The 11,926-nt window shown below is 33.4% G+C and overlaps 4 protein-coding genes across 4 annotated transcripts; 1 reads left to right on the forward strand and 3 right to left on the reverse strand.

Annotated features, from left to right (window-relative positions):
- Positions 1-427: 427 nt before the first annotated feature.
- LOC124443023 (kanadaptin-like) lies at positions 428-4,409 on the reverse strand. The gene is made up of 13 exons (XM_046993540.1): positions 3,721-4,409; positions 3,241-3,409; positions 3,041-3,151; positions 2,872-2,941; positions 2,653-2,795; positions 2,494-2,580; positions 2,334-2,407; positions 2,166-2,232; positions 1,915-2,030; positions 1,663-1,727; positions 1,425-1,483; positions 825-1,301; positions 428-737 (listed from the first exon to the last, which is right to left on the reverse strand). Exons 1-13 carry the CDS (start codon positions 4,387-4,389, stop codon positions 688-690), a joined length of 2,157 nt encoding a protein of 718 aa, XP_046849496.1. The 5' UTR covers positions 4,390-4,409; the 3' UTR covers positions 428-687.
- Positions 4,410-4,493: 84 nt separating this feature from the next.
- Positions 4,494-5,580, forward strand: LOC124441788 (probable tRNA-splicing endonuclease subunit sen34). The gene has a single exon (XM_046992254.1). It carries the CDS (start codon positions 4,494-4,496, stop codon positions 5,508-5,510), a length of 1,017 nt encoding a protein of 338 aa, XP_046848210.1. The 3' UTR covers positions 5,511-5,580.
- LOC124443027 (mitochondrial import receptor subunit TOM20 homolog) lies at positions 5,450-6,756 on the reverse strand. The gene is made up of 5 exons (XM_046993544.1): positions 6,537-6,756; positions 6,216-6,268; positions 6,016-6,103; positions 5,772-5,935; positions 5,450-5,676 (listed from the first exon to the last, which is right to left on the reverse strand). The coding sequence occupies exons 1-5, from the start codon at positions 6,655-6,657 to the stop codon at positions 5,644-5,646; spliced, it is 459 nt and encodes a 152-aa protein (XP_046849500.1). The 5' UTR covers positions 6,658-6,756; the 3' UTR covers positions 5,450-5,643.
- A 1,830-nt stretch (positions 6,757-8,586) lies between these two features.
- On the reverse strand, positions 8,587-11,889 carry LOC124443025 (delta(8)-fatty-acid desaturase 2-like). Its single transcript, XM_046993542.1, has 2 exons — positions 11,477-11,889; positions 8,587-10,141 (listed from the first exon to the last, which is right to left on the reverse strand). The coding sequence occupies exons 1-2, from the start codon at positions 11,826-11,828 to the stop codon at positions 9,126-9,128; spliced, it is 1,368 nt and encodes a 455-aa protein (XP_046849498.1). The 5' UTR covers positions 11,829-11,889; the 3' UTR covers positions 8,587-9,125.
- Positions 11,890-11,926: the final 37 nt, after the last annotated feature.

An 11,926-nucleotide genomic window follows, 5' to 3' on the forward strand; every position in this document is an offset into this window, starting at 1 on the left:
TCTGTATTGACTGTACAACACACTAGTGAAAAATTGTATAGTTATCTGTATTGACTGTACAAAACACTAGTGAAAAATTGTATAGTTGTCTGTATTGACTGTACAAAACACTAGTGAAAAATTGTATAGTTATCTGTATTGACTGTACAAAACACCAGTGAAATATGGTATAGTTAGCTGTCTTGACTGAACAACACACTAGTGAAAAATTGTATAGTTATCTGTATTGACTGTACAACACACTAGTGAAAAATTGTATAGTTAGCTGTATTGACTGCACTACACACTAGTTTTTATTTAGTTTTTCAAAAAGACAACAATCCAAAACAAAGACAAAATACCAAAGTAGGCCTTGCGACATAACTAGTGACCACGTGAACAATACAACCCAAATAAACAACTTCGCCAGCGACAACAAGAACTTTCGTAAAAAAGGTTTGAAACATTTAGAAATCTAGTTTTCTGTTTAAGATTTTCATCAATTTACAACTAAATCCTGTGTAATCAACAATGCAATGAAGCATAGTACAAAACAGACACAGTTATTTACAGATTATTTTATCCATGTCTTTCAGCGCCGATACTTAAGCAGCCTGAAATTACATTACTGATTTCCATCCACCACATGTTCAAAAGTTTTATTTAACAATATGAAAGTTAGCAACTCTAGCTTCTTGTGCAGTGAAATTAATAACCATACTTTTCATTAAGTTTCGTCCTTCCATCACCACATTGATCTAAAAGAAAACATGCTAAGAAATGAGCAAGCCAAGCACATGCAAATAATTCACCTAATTATAAATAATTAACATTCAAAAGCATACCATTAGGTGGAAGCCAGTCAGCAAAATTTGGATCATTTGCATCTTCCCATTGTTTAGCTGTCGTATATTGCTTGTTTTCATTTGTTGTGACTGTATTTTTACATTTTTCATCTATAATAGTGGATTTTGGTTCAATGGAAGATTTATTTCTCGACGATGATGTGCCACGAAGCAACTTATTATTTCCTTTAAAGATTTCACGATTATGTGATGTTTCAACTTTTTCATCACTTTTAACAATTTTCTCTTTATTCAACGAAGAAGTTGTAGATATTTTCGTGTCTCGTACAGTAGATTTAGGTACAGCAAAGCTTGTGAAAAATCCCGTTTTTTGTTCGCTTTTTAGTTTTTCAGACTTTTTTTCATCCTTCAATTGTTCGTCGAATGTCTTCATGTTTTCCTCTAGTTTTTCCTTAATTTCATCATTGTTCTCTACCGATAAACCTTTCTTATTGTCACCGTTTTCCACGGATGACTCTAAAAACGCAATGTGCAGAACAAGATTTTTGAATCAAAAACAATCAAACAGAGTATTTTAAATATTTCATCAGAAACAGAGTATCTAAACAATCAAAAATCGTTTTGTTGGAAACTCCATACCTTTACTGATTATTGGTTCTACCGTTTGTGATGTATTGATCTCAACCTTTTCTTTCGAACTATTCAAACGATTAAAAAACAACGAGAAATCAAAGACAAATCCGTTTGTGATGTATTGATTTCAACCTTTTCTTTAAAACTGTTCAAACGATTAAAACACAACAAGAAATCAAAGACAAACAGCGTGGACCTTTTCTAGGGTTGGTTATTTACAATATGGTATCTTAGAAAAATTTACCTTGACAAAGATGGAAGATCAGCTGGTCTAGTCAAATAAACAAGTTTTTGTATTTTTTCCTCTTCCTGTGGAGAAAATTGACCTTTATTCAATTGACAGGACAAAAATAAAGTCAACTGTCAAAGAGTGTAACTGAAGGTAGTCTCCAGAAAGACTGTATTTTTGTCATTATTTTCTAAAGCTATATATCTTTTGCTTTCTCTCTTCATTTGATTTAACTGGTTTACACAAAACAAAAACACGTCAATTCACCTTTCTTAATTCTATTGTTTTTCTCTTTAGTTTCATTTTAGTTTCTTTGTCCATGCGCTTCGACATTGTGCTCATAAAATTTTCCAAGCTATCGCCTTCAGCACACTTTTCCAAAGCTTAATCACAGAAAACAACATTGCTAACACAACTACAACTACATTCATCATTTGAGGGCGTAGAAAAGCCTTAGTTTTTGGCCTATATACATCCTTAAAAATACCAAAAAATGTATATTTTGATCGTGTTTATACCTTCGGCATCTTGTATTCTTTTCTGTAAAACTTGGATTTCATTTTGAACTTCTGTAAGTTTTGTTAACTAATAAGAAACGGATATAAATTAATGAAAAAAATTGAAGTATATCATAACTTGGAGAGATACATAAACAAGATGCACAAACAAATAACAAAAAAACCTACAAGAGATTCGTGAGTATCTACTTCATACTTTTCTTTTCCAGCTTTTCGCATTCGTTTCAATCTTTTCTTTTCAACTGAAGAAAAATACAAAAAAGGCTTAACACACATCGTTTATGAACGTCACCCTGGATACAAAACAAGTAGATTTCTGTTGTCTAACTTGTGCCAGTTCTATCAAGAAAATTATCTTCGTCACTTTCGTAGAAATCGTCTTCCTCGAGATTTCGTTCTCTTTTCTTGCGGCTCTCTGAAAGCATATATTGATCGTAATTTACAACTTTAAATTCTATGTTTACATTGAGTCGTATGTATATTTTACCATGTGATGACTGTCTCAGCAATCCATAAGCATCCAACATTTTACATGCCTCATTAGCGCATTCTCTTACAGCATCACGTTTACGACCTGTGATAGATGCTTCTGCATAAACTGCTGATCCATTGGGACCATCTACAGGTAGCCTGAACAGTTTGTCATAAAAATGACAATCATATTTTTTTGAGTTGTTTCATGAAGCAAAGTTTTTTAAATAGTTACCTTACTCTACAATGATACACTCTAGCATGGCCAGGTCCTGTCTCATCAACATGATATTCAAGATCAAAACCTTTAAAGAACAATTCAGTTTTTTTGCTATAGTTCAATCTAAATAATTGAATATGATGCAAATTTACTAAAAATAAATTGATAAACTAAATTCTTCTACCTTCTCTCTCATAATAACCCCTCAGAGTCTTTTTAGGATCTTTGAATTCAACACCAGAATATAACTCTTGAAATTTTTCGGAATCAATCTGCTCTTCTTCTGCATCTTCACCTGTAAAAAATACCTACCTTCCTTACCATATTTTTCCTTTTAAATAATTTATAACAATAGATCAAGCAAGAGAATCGTTAATTCCTTACCAAATCCCCAATCAATGCCTTCACTTTCTTCAGGTTTTTTTTCAACTTTCTTTAAGCTTGCATATTCTTCATCCGTAAATATTTGACCAACTTTTATTTTTGTTTCATTTTCTGAACTTACTAAGGAAACATCAGTCACTTCAGTTTCTGGTTCATTATCTTGAGGACCCTTAAACAATTCAGATAAGACTTGGCCAAATTGTTATGATTAAATTGAATAAAATTTACACATGCTGATGCACACAAATGTGTCAAACAAAAATATAATGGTTTATGATAGATTGCATAACTAGTTGAATCATCTTTTTTGTGCAAACCTTGTAACATGATCAAAATTTCTCAAATGACATGAATTGAGCATTGTATATATACAAAAAAAATGACATACGTATACCAAAAATAACCATCCTACGTATTTTAAAAAATCAAGCTTTCTGTTTTTAGAATGATTGAAAATAACATTGTGCCAATAATACTGACTTGAAAAATGAAAAGACGTGAACTTCCACCAAACTTGATGACAAATCCATCTTTAAGACGATAGTAAGTCTTTGCTTTGATCTTATTCTTGTTGACTATGGTTCCATGGGTACTTCCAAGATCATACAAGTACAATCCACTCAACGTTTCATTCCCATCTGTCCCACCCCTGTACTGTACAATGGCATGATAACGTGATATTGATGGATGTTCTAGAACTACATCACATGAAGGCAAACGTCCAATAACATGATAATTTTTTTCCTTTAAACTTAATGTAGCAATAATACAACCGTTTTTTAAAACTTCAAAACTAAAATCTTCCTCTGCTTTAGGTAACGCACTCCACCAAGGTTCCTTGTATTTTAGTTCAGGGACGTTTTCTTTTTTCAATTCATTGTTTTCTTCTTTATAGCTAGCTTCTTTTTTGACAGCAGGTAAGGTATTTGGTATTTTAAAAGAAGCTTGAGAACATGGCAGTGATTCTGTGTTTTCATGCTTTTCTTCGTTGGAATCTCTCACACTTATTTCATTTTGTTGTGCTGAACAAGGCAAGTTATTTTCAAAATTTACGTCCGTAATATTTCTTACTTTATTTATCGAAACCTCTTTTGACGTACGTTGACATTTCGTGTTTATGTCCACATCGTTTTCCTCTCTGGCGTCCATATTTACTTTAATCCATTACTTCATGTTACTTTTATCGAAACTTGAACTTTATTCACGTGGAAACACAAGTAGAGAAAAGAAAAACATCCGTCAAGAGTCAAGTTATGGCCAAAAATGAGAGCAGAGATCATGAAGAAAAAATTTCACTATTTTTAAGCAATGATGAAATATATGTGTGGGATAAAACAGACTTGATGATCTTGCGTAAAAATTATCGCATTGTGGGGTCCTTAGTTGGCTCTCTACCAAGTAAACCAAGGCAGAATTTAGTATTTTCCCTTCCACTCCATTTAATGGCTGAAGAAGTCCAACTTTTACTTGAAAAAAACGTAGCAAAGGTTGTAAAAAGCGTTTACAGTATACCATCTGCAGAAATGGTCTCGATATTTAACGAGGAACGAAAATTCAGTGTAAACGATCAAACAACGAGACTGCAACGATTGAAGGAAGAAAAACATGTTGACTTGGTAGAAATCATTGAAGAAAAGCGAAGGACGACGAAAAGAAAACAAAGAAGCTTTGATACAAGTGAATCAACACAACAACAGAAGAAATACTGTCTTGTTACTAATTCTGATAAGTTTACTTTTGATCATTCGATACCATTTGATAATTCTATTGAACAATTTCATCTTAACAATGATAAAACTCATGAAGAGACAAGAGAGTTGAAAGTTAATCATCATCATGGACTTTCTAAAAAGAATGGAAACAGTTCATCTGTGCCACACACCAATAATATGATTAACGAAGACTCAACATTGATTTGTGTTACTTCAAAAACCAAGTTCCTTCAAACAGAAGTTGTTGATTGGAAATTTCCTTACAATGAAGTTCAGAGAATTCGTTATAAGGTGTTCTGTGATTTATGGGAAAAAGGATATTTTATAACCAATGGTAACAAATTTGGGGGTGATTTTTTGGTGTACCCTGGAGATCCACTACGCTACCATTCACATTTTGTTATAAAAATTTTGCGTGAAGATGAAAAGCTAAATGGACAAAACTTGATAGCAGTGGGTCGTTTGGGTTCAACTGTCAAAAAAACTAGCGTGTTGGCTTCAATTGATTCTGTTGGTGATGTTAATTACGTTTCATTGCAATGGTCGGGTTTTTCTTAAATAAAAATTTTTTGTCACGTTAAAGTCAAGCAGTAATTTTGTTTGAATGAATAAACTAAAATGGTCTTCAAGATGTTGTACAAATAATCTTGTTGAAGAGACAAGAATTCTTTTATCGTAGCTGTCAATTATCTTAATCCAAAGAATCGCCATCAACTGAGATATTCTGAAACAACAGAAAACACACAGTTATTGAAATATAGTATGCCCTTCAAAAATGGAAAAATAACTTTAAAAATATTTTAAAGAAGGCATGCCTACCTGAACTGAAGCAGCAGAAGATTTTGCTGCTGATGCTAGACTACCCATTAACATTTTGTAAACTTCAGGGGGGAGTGTCTGTTGAAACACCTGAAGTAGTTGCTGTGGTTGCCCACTAATAGCAATAGCATTTGTAAGATGTTTTACACTGTTTTCAAAGTCACCTAAAATATCACAAATAAAATTTTAGACTAAAACATCAATAAGATTTTGTATTTTATTTCATCAAAATCTGCATGCCAACCTGCTGCCAATAGTTCTTCGCCTTTTTGAATTTCATCAAAGAAAAATTTTTGCAATGCAGCCTGGTCTTTGCGATCAGGCATTCTGGCCTAGAAATAGATTATATCAATGTTTTGTATTTAAATTAAACAAATGAAGGAAGAAATCAACCAATTATTTCTGCACGGAGTCCTCAATGTTTATATATGTTAATATAGGCACCTTAAGCTCCTCAGCCTGTCGTAAATCTTTTTCTTTTTTTGCTTTTAACCTTCCTGGAGATAAAATACAGAATATTTAACAATTCAAGACTGGCATACGGCGTAAGTAGTTATTTTCATCACATTTTATCTTTACATGAGTGTGACTTAGTTCAGGCATGGTGCCATGCCAGACTATCTTATTCAAACATTTCAAGATGCATGATAATTTATGAAATTAGTTTGCTGTATAAAACTGTTATACAATTGAAACTGCATCACATGAACAATACAGTCAATGATCGATATTAATTTTGTTTATGAATTCCAGCTTTGAACTTACTCTCTCTTAATTTTTCCTTAAAATGTGGATCGCTGCGTCTTTTTCGATCAAAATATATGCAATATCCTATAAAAGCTGTTCCAAAAATCCCGACGAGTCCAACTACATATCTTGAACTCATTTTGTAGGAAAAAACACGACAGAATCACAGAGAATTAGAATTTGAAAATATCAAAATCCACTCCATCATAATTATTAAATATGGCAGACGATCACGTGTGCAACAGTTTTCCTCTTTTCCTTAAAATTTAGTGTAAAACTTCCTTAGATATGACAAAATTTCCTTAAAAAACTGTGGACAGAAGCCAATTTTTACATAAATGCCTTGTAACTCACTGTCCTTGTAGCTCAGTAGTGATTTTATGTAACAATTGTAATGATGTTTTATGTCAATTTAAGCCCTAAGCCAGAAAGGGAATTTGTAATAAGGTGCGAAAACAGTAAAAACATCAATATATTTGTGTATTTGTATTTATTTGTATAATATTGTACATATTTACGTAATAATTATATAATATTGTCTGTGTATCCTGTTGAGCAGTTTTTCTTTTGAAAAACAGGAGGAAAGTTAAAAAATAAAAGACGAGGCACCAAAAAATAGGTACGCAACGCGTACATGTGAAATAAATGGCTAAAAATGAAGTAGATTTTTTAGGCCCCTGATTTTTGCAGTCAGTTCCAGAATAAATATAAACAAACTAACTAGGTAATATATATGTATACAAAACAGTAGTAGCAATACACGGATCTGGAGCAAAAGAAGAGAAAAATCACATTAATTTCATTCACGTCGGCTTTATTAGGTTCTGTTGCCACTTTGGAAATCATTCCGGCCGTCGGGCTAACTTGTAAAACTCGGTTTTAGTGTAAGGGATAGGGTCAAGTTTACATTAAACGTGTATGAGTGGACGGGTATTCGGCAATCGCTCCACTCGAAACATACCCTATTGGCAAAAATTAGAGAAAATAGCAACAAATAAGTCTTTATGCATATTTATTGAGCTAAAAGAAAATTGTTCACTTTTTTTTCTACCTGTGAATGAACGTGAACTAATATCCTTCTACAATCTCGTGGAGAATCCGCCACATTCTGTGTTGGTCCTTGTACTATCCCTCGTCAATGACATTCCTTAGAGTACTCTTCTCAAATTTTTTTAAAGCATAATTCAAAAAGTAACTGCGACAAGTATGATCGAAAATATCAGTCTTTGAAGTCTTGCGTCAATACAACAACACAAATCTTGATATCTCTTTACCTACTCCCCCCCCCGTATCAGCACAAACCTTACAGGCTCTCTTCAGTCTCTACTTACTCCTATAATAATAGTACTTATCTCACTACACTAATAACAGACTCAACAGCACTGTCCAGGTCATGCATGGCATTGCCAAGATAAAGGAAGAGTTGGACAGGAGACTGGTGGGTTTATGGGCTTACTTTACTTTCACTATACTTTCAAATATTACATTCCTGCAGAAAATCAATTACAAACTATTATTAATATTATACTTATTAGATATTTGTATCCGCCGTGTTAAGCATGTATGAATGACCGAAATTGGGAGTTTGCTGTGCAAGATGGAGTTTGCAGCGCCTGGGGATGGATCTGACATGATATCAAAAATAATTATCATATAATGTTTGAACAGGCCGCAGGTATTTCTTGAGTGTGCACAATGAAAAACGAAAATATTGGAACTTTAACCATTGTTATATAATAACACAATAAATCATTACTATAATTGTTGACAAACAGACTTTGAATTTGAGCGCGAGATAATAAAATTTGAGGCGTGAGAGCGTGGCGTGTAAGGCGTGTTGTAAGAAGTGTGTCACACGCCTTGGGCGTTAGACTTTGTAGGTATGCTCGTCTTTACCTACCCAGCTACCCCCTTATCAGCAACAGCGTTTTATCAAGTAAATAAGTTTCATTGTGCGAGCTTGAAATAACTACTTTGTATGTCATCTATTTCTCAAATATGAACAATCTATTCGAGGATCTGTGATAGGACAATGAAAGTTAACATAAAGATATTATAACAATCAATATAAATTGTTAAAGACGATAATTTTATTCACGCGATTATGTAAGGTATTACATGCCAGTTTTATAATAACAATATAAATATTTAATTATTAGATATTACATGACTAATGCTAAATTGGTGTAAATTTTTAAATATTTATGAGTTTCAATATATTTGTAAACCTTTATTCTTTAGAAACTAAGCAAATGAAAACATCGCGGTATAAACTATGCAAATGTTTTTGACCGCGGATGAAAAAGAAAATACTTTCTCTAATAAATACTTTTCATCTTTTAATAAGTAATGATAAATTTTCTTGAACTACGAGAAACTACACGACAAAATAACAACACAAAAAGCATTCAAGCAATTTCATAAAGACGTTTTTCATTTAATTTTTTATCATCACTTTTCATTACTAATCTTCTCAAAACAAGAAGATTGAAAACAAATAAAATTAAAGCTATGAACTAATACTAAAGTTCACACAATCAACACTAGACGTGCGTTTACACCTTAATCCAATCAATAATCCAATCAATGAATACAATACTTGACAGATTAACCAGCTGCATTTAATCCATCCCAAATAAAGGATGAAAAACACTTAGCTTTCTGAGCGGTCTCCTTTAGAGCGCCGATAACTTCCCTATTAGCTTCGTAAAAATTGAGTGATATGTAAGTCACATCGTGTTTCTGGCACAACTTTTGGATTTTCTGTGATAAAACACGTAAATATGGTCGCGATACCCTTGGGAAAAGATGATGTTCAATCTGAAACTGAAGTCCACCATGAAAGAAGTCCATGATGGGATAACAGTCCACATTCATAGTCGTTGCCATCTGCGAGATGAAGAAGGAATCACTTTCGTACTTGCTTTGAGGAAGACCGTAATAGGTCGCCATTGCAAAATGACTGATAGTAATCTGCACATGTAATAAGCCAGCAATAAAATGGGAAACGAAAATGAAAATGATCTTTTCATGAAGGCTGGGGATTAGGGAACACAATGCAGAAAACCAGAGCCAGAACACTGCGAGCGTGAACAACTCAAGTTTAAGTTTTCTACCTGTGCATTTCGTGAAAATGTGGAGAAAGCTCTGTACATAAAGGTTAAACCTTGCGACACCCATAATGAGGTAGTATAAAACATGCTGATTGGACACAAAAAATTTTGAAACACGGTCAAATGAAAAAGTCTTGCTATGGTAGGCGGAGATGACTGGTTTAAAGAACTTATCAGTGATTGCAAAAACGGGAAGATGTTGAATATCTGGATCACAGTTCACTGAATTTGTAACAACATGATGAGCGTTATGACTTCGTTTCCACCAACCAATGCTTATACCAGTGAGTATATTACCAACAAAAAACCCAATCTTTTCATCTGTATCATAATCATGAGTGATAAGATGATGACCAGCATCGTGTCCAATAAATGCTACTTGTTGAAAGAAAAATCCCATAATGATTGCTGCAAAAACCAAGGCTGTCAATGATGTCGTTGTTGTCAACAGGTATATAACCAACCCAAGAAGCAAGAAATGAAAAATAAAGTGTCTTGCGTAGAATCCATCTGTAAGGGTAAAATTTTTGAAAAAAATTAATGTAAAATTAATGCAATCACGACGATAAATGGTGCTGTGTACAAGATTTTAGTATTTTCTCCAACTTGTACAACAGCAAAACCGCCATAGGTTTCGTCCCAAGAGCGAATGACTGGCACTTAGACGACTGTCATTATCTTATTTGACATGTCCTTCGTCATCATTGATGTTGAGCGAGTTGTATCTATGGCTAAGGACATTGCTAGCACAACTAACGAAGTTTAACCATATAATTAATTTCATAATTACGGCCAGTACAGGAAATTGTTATTATTAACGACATCATCAATTACAGGTGATTACACAACATATTTTGATATTCTATGCTGCCGTATTTCACTCTGCTTTCTATTATAGCAGGAAGTGATATTCGACTTTTCTCAATTGCATGATTCCGTACATATTATAACAAATAGCCATGCGAAAATATACGAATAAATACAGTCTCAAATCACATAATAACAGTTAAAATTTCTGCGCAAATTATCAGCAAAGTTGTCATCTTCGTTTATTTCTTGCTAAATTCTTATCAAGTAATATTAATAAAAGTCTCGTGCGTTTTTAAAGGACTCACTCATTCCCCTTAAGACTCGTGTTTATATTACATCAGTAAAACTATCTCGAGCGCGTCTTTACCACTAAACCAACTTTCCCATGACACAACATTGATATATCTGAGAATCATGGATAAAAACATCACAGTTTACTTATGTTCAAAGGACAACTGGAAAATTCTGAATAATAAGGCTAATCTGGACAATGTATAAAAGTACAGCAAACAAAATAAATAACTTTAATATAACGATCTAGAAACCATTTACAGTTGGTTTTATAATAAATTTTTATCCATAAAATACTAAGACAGCGGCAATGTTAAAGCCGCAGCCGACGGTGTAACATGTATAAAATATAAACAAGATCGGTCATTAAAAATATTCAAAAAACTCCAATGAAACTGAAATCTGAAGTTGCCGCATTTTGATTTTAAAATGCAAAGCAGAGTGGGGATATGTCATACTTTAGTTTGATAAGTATTTTTGCAATATTGCACAATCCCATTGAAAAGTCAATACCTTCGTGGCTTTGACATAAACACGATATCATGTTGTTGAGCAGATGTTTGAATAGACTTTGGTCAGTCATTGCTAAAGTAAGCAACTCATCTTTATCGTTATATTCTTTTATAGTGTCGTAAAAGATACCCGTTCACATAAAAGTTCTGTAGCCGTTAAACTGTGTGAAACTGTTGATTAAGGAAACATACATTTCCATTCAAGAGAAGAGATATAGAAAATTTAACTTACAATACGTTTTGTAACCGCCTTCTTCCATTATTTGCCTATGGATTTCTTCAAGATCCTTCGAGATTACACTCTTTCTCTCGTCTTGTTTCTCCGCTTCGCAAATGTCGCCAATGTAAAAAGCCGGCAATCGTTTTTCCTTTATCCATGAGAATGGATGAAAAGCTTTGAATACCCGGCTGCAGTCCTGTCCTGCCGAATAGAGGAGAGGCAAAATTCCACCGGGATGATATTTTAGCCATTTGCTAACATCGTAAACCTTTCCATCGATAACAACCCAGCAATCCGTGGCAGTATTGTGACAGCGAACCTCTTTCCATGTGTATTTGCAAACTTCACGGGTTTTCCCGACCATCACGAATTGAAGAGGAAACCCAAACAAATACAAATTAATCTTTGAGCAACAAACATTGTCTTTTGTGATTCTTATAAAAGGCCCAACTTTGATTGGTC

Source organism: Xenia sp. Carnegie-2017, unplaced genomic scaffold (assembly GCF_021976095.1).
Source record: "Xenia sp. Carnegie-2017 unplaced genomic scaffold, XeniaSp_v1 HiC_scaffold_20, whole genome shotgun sequence".
NCBI lineage: Eukaryota > Metazoa > Cnidaria > Anthozoa > Malacalcyonacea > Xeniidae > Xenia > Xenia sp. Carnegie-2017.

Bases quoted from the DNA above. Each gene is read 5' to 3' on its own strand.
- LOC124443023 (XM_046993540.1), bottom strand. From the start codon at position 4,389: ATGGACGCCAGAGAGGAAAACGATGTGGACATAAACACGAAATGTCAA. The intron at 2,233-2,333 runs GTAGGTTTTTTT...GTTTCTTATTAG, and splicing joins TAGATACTCACGAATCTCTT to TTAACAAAACTTACAGAAGT. The intron at 1,728-1,914 runs GTGAATTGACGT...TTTTCTCCACAG, and splicing joins AAACAATAGAATTAAGAAAG to GAAGAGGAAAAAATACAAAA.
- LOC124443027 (XM_046993544.1), bottom strand. From the start codon at position 6,657: ATGAGTTCAAGATATGTAGTTGGACTCGTCGGGATTTTTGGAACAGCT. The intron at 6,269-6,536 runs GTAAGTTCAAAG...TTTTATCTCCAG, and splicing joins TAAGGAAAAATTAAGAGAGA to GAAGGTTAAAAGCAAAAAAA. The intron at 6,104-6,215 runs GTGCCTATATTA...ATCTATTTCTAG, and splicing joins GACAGGCTGAGGAGCTTAAG to GCCAGAATGCCTGATCGCAA.
- LOC124441788 (XM_046992254.1), top strand. From the start codon at position 4,494: ATGGCCAAAAATGAGAGCAGAGATCATGAAGAAAAAATTTCACTATTT.
- LOC124443025 (XM_046993542.1), bottom strand. From the start codon at position 11,828: ATGGTCGGGAAAACCCGTGAAGTTTGCAAATACACATGGAAAGAGGTT. The intron at 10,142-11,476 runs GTAAGTTAAATT...TTACCCTTACAG, and splicing joins AGGCGGTTACAAAACGTATT to ATGGATTCTACGCAAGACAC.